General features: G+C 43.5%; 1 protein-coding gene across 1 annotated transcript; it reads left to right on the top strand.

Moving 5' to 3' along the window:
- The first annotated feature begins 253 nt into the window (after nt 1-253).
- On the top strand, nt 254-1,275 carry LOC127030965 (olfactory receptor 12D1-like). Its single transcript, XM_050917645.1, has one exon. It carries the CDS (start codon nt 265-267, stop codon nt 1,273-1,275), a length of 1,011 nt encoding a protein of 336 aa, XP_050773602.1. The 5' UTR covers nt 254-264.
- The last annotated feature ends 4,579 nt before the right edge of the window (nt 1,276-5,854 follow it).

Genomic DNA, 5,854 nt, shown 5'->3' with positions numbered 1-5,854 from the left:
TTTTGTATTGTCTGTGAATTTTGCCACCTCACTGTTTACCCCTTTTTCCAGATCTTTTATGGCTGTGCTGGACAGACCTGGTCCAATGAATCCCCACTCCCCTCAGTTTTATAAAAGAATGCAAACTGCTCTAATTATTCTGCCTCTTTTTACTGCTCAGTCATATCTGGGTACAGATTGCACCTGTGGCTGTAGCCAGAAAACAAAACCCCTAAGTGTTTGATTCCATCCAGCTCTGTTGGATTGGGAATAGGACCATTTGAGATGGTGGTGGATGCTACCTTCAGCCTGTTTGCTTTTCTCCTGCTTTGTCCTCTTCTCTCCACAGCAATGGAGAACCAGACAGCGGTGAGTGAGTTTGTCCTCCTGGGCCTGAGCCATCTCCTGGTGCTACAGCACCCTCTCTTTGTTCTCTTCCTCCTGCTCTACGTGACCAGCCTGCTGGGTAATGGGGCCATCATAGCTGTGATGTTGGCTGAGCCCCGGCTTCACACCCCCATGTATTTCTTCCTGGGCAACCTCTCCTGCCTGGACATCTTCTACTGCACGGTCACCGTGCCCAAGATGCTGATCGGCTTCCCCTCGAGGCACCAAACCATCTCCTTTGCTGGCTGCCTGGCCCAGCTCCACTTCTTCCACTTTCTGGGCAGCAGTGAGGCCATGCTGCTGGCTGTCATGGCCTATGATCGCTATGTTCCCATTTGCAACCCGCTGCGCTACAGGCTGGTCATGAGCCCACAGACCTGCCTGCTCCTGGCAGCGGCCACCTGGTCCAGTGGCTTCCTGCATGCCCTGATGCACACAGTCATGACATCACAAGTGAATTTCTGTGGCCCCAATGAAATCCAGCACTTCTTCTGTGACATCAAGCCCCTGCTGAGCCTCGCCTGTAGCAGCACCCACCTCAATTTAACCCTACTCAGTATCGTTACTGGGGGCATTGGCCTGGGTTCCTTTGCTCTCACACTCCTCTCCTACCTCTACATCATCTCCTTCCTTCTCCTGAAGGTCCGCTCCCAGGAAAGCAGGAGAAAGACCTTCTCCACCTGCATCTCCCACCTCATGGTAGTGGCATTGCTCTATGTGCCGGTCATCTTCAATTACATGCTCTCCTCTGCGGGAAGCTCCTCTGATAGGGAGATGGTCGCCACCTTCATGTACAGCATTGTCACCCCAGCCCTGAACCCTCTGATCTACACCCTGAGGAACCAGGAAGTGAAATCTGCTCTGAGGAAAGCACTAAGGAGAAACTGCTTCCTGGAAAAGAATAACTGAAGTAGAGACAATCATCAACCCAACAAAGGGTCTGCCTCTGATATTGTCATGGGGAGTGGGCTGTACAATGTAAGGCACAGTCCTGCATAGGGCACATATTTTAGGGAAACATTAATTACCATTTGTTGTATTATTTACATTACAACCGTGCAGGGAAATCACAGGGTAGGGAACCATTCTAAATTGTCCTTGTCATCTCTATCTGCATCACAGCTGTACCAAGCGAAGAGAGCATTGGGAATGAGTGAATCATCATTGTTCTAATGGTTTTTTTTTAACACCAGTGTGAATGAAATAGATTGCTGCAAATAGAAGTGAATGGATTTTTGTGCTGGCAAGGAAAAGTTAATTGAAAATTTTATATATATATATATATAATATTTGTCGATATTTTCACTGGAGAACTTTGACTGTTCATCAAAAATCTGAACACCCAAAGATCAGAAATATTTTGGTTTTCAGCAACCAAACACCAAAAATATTATTATGAAAACTGCCCAAAACCAAAAAAGTTGGGGGAGAAGGGGGAGGGAGAGATGTTTGACCAATTTTTTTTTCAGGGTCTCAGGTTTTGATCAAAATTTGAAAAAAATTGAAAAGAGCAGACTCGTTCTGTGAACAGTTTTGTTTAGTCAAAACTCATTTTTAAATTAAAATAAACAAACGATGGAAATTTTTCAATAAACTTTTATTAGCATCCTGTCTGATTTATTATTATTACCATCTCAGGGTGGTAGAAATCTGCAGGTAAATTTGCTGCAGAGCTTTCATTACAACAGAAGTGGTAAATATTTAGTTTTAAGAAATGTAAAAGTGACAAAAATGGCTATTGCAAATAACTTATAATTGTTTTTTCACGTTGGGTTTGTGCTGATTGGGTTGACCTTATGAGCTCCTCAGAAGCGAAAGATTAAAGGATTGGAGAACGTGCTTTCTAGTCGTGCACTCAGGGGGCTCATTCTATTTAGCTTAGCTAAGGGATGGTTAAGGAGTGACGTGATCAGAGTCCATAAGTACCTACATGGAGAACAAATCATTAGTAATGGTCTCTACTGGCTAGTAGACACTGGTGTAACACGATGGAAGTTGAAGCTAGACCAATTCCTAGTGGAAATAAAAAGTGCCCATTTTTCACAGTGAGGGTGATTAATCACTGGAAGAACTTAGCAAGGGTTGAGTGACTTCTCCATCAATGACAATTTTAAAATTTCCAAGGGGCTGAAGGAGTGCGCTGCCATTGGTGTTCTTGGGACCTTTCCTGAGACAGAGGCTGGCAGTCAATATTTGCTGGTCGCTCTGGACTGCTTCACAAAAGGGCTTGTTGAGGCTTGTACAATAAGAGCTCTAGAGCTGTGACAACAATTGCGGTCCTAGTGAATGAATTCTTCCCCACATGTGGGATTCCGGATAAGTAACACACAGATCAAGGGACACACTTTGAATACAAAGCATTTCTGCAGATTTGGGAAATTCTAGGGCTCCTCAAAACCTGTCCCACCCCAGCACACTCACATCTGATGGGATGGTGGAAAGGTTCGCTAGGACACCAGGAGCTGAGCAGGCTGCCTTTCTAGAACAGCACCGAAGGGACTGGGGCCAGCATGTCCCATTCCTTCAATGGCTTATAGCAGTGGTCTTCAACCAGGGGTACACGTACACCTGGGGTATACAGAGGCAAAGGCACCAACTTCCTCTCTACCTAGGGGGTGCTCGACCCCCCCTCTGCCCTATGCCCACCCCCACTCCATCTCTTCTTCCAAGTCCCCACTCCTACCCCACTTCCTCCTGCCACTGCTGCACCCCAGCCCCACCCCCACTCCACCCCTTCTTCAAGGCTCCGTCCCTGCTCCACCCCAGCCCACCCCCACTCCATCTCTTCTTCCAAGGCTCCACCCCTGCCCTGCCTCTTCCTACCCCCACTCTGTCTCCTTCCTGCCTCTTCCCATCCCCTCCCCCGAGTGCACCCCATCCCCGCTCCTCCCCTTCTCTCCCAGTGCCTCCTGCATGCTGCTGAACAGCTGTTCTGTGACATACAGGAGATGCTGGGAAGGAGGGGGAGGAGTTGATCACAGGGTCTGCTGGTGGGTGGGAGGCACTGGGAAGAGGGAGGGAGCTTGACTGCTAGTGGTTGCTAAGCACCCGCTAAGTTTTTTCTGTGGGTGCTCCAGCCCTGGAGCACCGATGGAGTGGGTGTCTATTCATGGAATTCTTCCAGAGGGTACATCAAGTCTACAGAAAAAGCACCAGCGGAGTCAGTATAAACTACAATTTCATACAGACAATGGCTTGTTCCTACTGCTCTATAGACTATACACTGAAATGGAAGTGCAGTATTTATCTTACAGTTAGGCCATTCAAGCCATTAAAAAATTAATCACACAATTAAAAAATTAATTGTGATTAATCATGTGATTAATTGCATATTTAATTGAGCTGTAAACAATAATAAAATACCATTTAAATATTTTTGGATGTTTTCTACATTTTCAAACATATTGATTTTAATTAAACACAGAATACAAAGTGTACAGTGTTCACTTTATAGTTACTTTTTATTACAAATATTTGCATTTTAAAAAACAAAAGAAATAGTATTTTTCAATTCACCTAATACAAGTACTGTGGTGCAATCTCTTTCTCGTGAAAGTTGAACTTACAAATGTAGAATTATGTCCAAAAATAGCTTCATTCAAAAAGAAAACAATGGAAAACTTTAGAGCCTGCAAGTCCACTCAGTCCTACTTCTTGTTCAGCCAATCACTCAGACAAACAAGTCTGATTACATTTGCAGGAGATAATGCTGCCTGTTTCTTGTTTACAGTATCACCTGACTGTCGTAGCTGGCACCATAAAATATTTACTTGCCAGATGTGCTAAAGATTCATGCTTCAACCACCATTCCAGGGGACATGTATCCATGCTGATGATGGGTTCTGCTTGATAACCATCCAAAGCAGTGCAGACTGACAGATGTTCATTTTCATTATCTGAGTCAGATGCCACCAGCAGAAGGTTGATTTTCTTTTTTGATGATTTGGGTTCTGTACTTTCTGTAACAGAGTGTTGCTCTTTTAAGACGTCTGAAAGCATGCTTCACACACCGTCCCACTTCAGATTCTTAAACCTTGGGTCGAATGCTGTAGCTATCTTTAGAAATCTCACATTGGTACTTTCTTTACGTTTTGTCAAATCTGCGGTGAAAGTGTACTTAAAATGAACAACATGTGCTGGGTCGTCATCCGAAATTGCTATAACATGAAATATATGGCAGAATTCAGGTAAAACAGAGCAGGAGACATAAAATTCTCCCCCAATGGGTTCAGGCACAAATTTAATTAATGCATTATATTTTTAATCAGCGTCATCAGCATGGAAGCATGTCCTCTGCAATAGTGGCCGAAGCGTGAACGGGCATATGAATATTTAGCATATCTGGCATATAAATGCCTAGCAATGCCAGCTACAAAATTGCCATGTGAATGCCTGTTGTCACTTTCAGCCGGCATTGTAAATAAGAAGTGAGCAGTATTATCTTCTGTAAATGTAAACAAACTTGTTTGTCTTAGCGATTGGCTGAACAAGAAGTAGGACTGAATGGACTTGTAGGCTCTAAAGTTTTACATTGTTTTGTTTTTGAGTGCAGTTATGTAATAAAAAAATCTATATTTGTAAATTGCACTTTCACGATAAAGAGACAGCACTACAGTACTTGTATGAGGTGAATTGAAAATGCTATTCCTTTTGTTTATCATTTTTATAGTGCAAATATTTGTAATAAAGAATAATAATATAAAGCGAGCACTGTACGCTTTGAATTCTGTGTTGTAATTGAAATAAATATATTTGAAAATGTAGGAAAACATCCAAATTATTTAACAAATTTCAATTGGTATTCTGTTGTTTAACCGTGAGATTAAAATTACTTGTAGTTTTTTTTGCAATTATTTTTTGAGTTAATCACATGCATTAACTGCAATTAATCGACAGCCCTAATAACAATCCATTTATTTTATAATGATGTGGTTAAAAATGAGAAAGAAGCAAGTTTTCAGTTTCAGTGTGGTTGTGACACTTTTGTAGTTTAGATCTGATTTTGTAAGCAAGTGGATTTTAAGTGAGGTGCAACTTGGTGGTACACCAGACAACTCAGACTCCTGAAAGGGATACAGTAATGTGGAAAGGTCGAGAGCCCCTGGCTTATAGAACCGCAGCACAAAGCGTACTCCAACATTGCTCACATAAGGGCAAGAGCTCAGGATCCAGGCAAACCTCTTGTGTGGAGTTCTGATGAGATATAAAAGATGCATGTCCTGGCTTGCCATGTGGTAACTTGCTGTAAGGGCAGGCCCTGCCAGGCTCTTGGTCTCTTCTGTGTCTCATGTGATTGCTGAAGTGTTGCTGTATTTTAACGTGTCATTTGTTTGGCGTGCAAGCTGAGTCACCCAGGAATGGTATTTTTCTTTGATGCTTCCAACACACCTGCCCGGCCCACCAGGGGCTTTCGCTACACAAGCGGTGACCCCTGTTTGAGAAACCCTGGGTTAGCAAAGCCCTGCCAGGTGGCTTTGCATGGTCTGGT

The sequence above is a fragment of the Gopherus flavomarginatus genome, chromosome 11, assembly GCF_025201925.1.
Source record: "Gopherus flavomarginatus isolate rGopFla2 chromosome 11, rGopFla2.mat.asm, whole genome shotgun sequence".
Classification (NCBI taxonomy): Eukaryota; Metazoa; Chordata; order Testudines; family Testudinidae; genus Gopherus; species Gopherus flavomarginatus.
Note: the sequence above shows the minus strand (reverse complement) of the source record. Positions and strands in the feature narration are given on the sequence as shown.

Bases quoted from the DNA above. Each gene is read 5' to 3' on its own strand.
- LOC127030965 (XM_050917645.1), top strand. From the start codon at position 265: ATGGTGGTGGATGCTACCTTCAGCCTGTTTGCTTTTCTCCTGCTTTGT.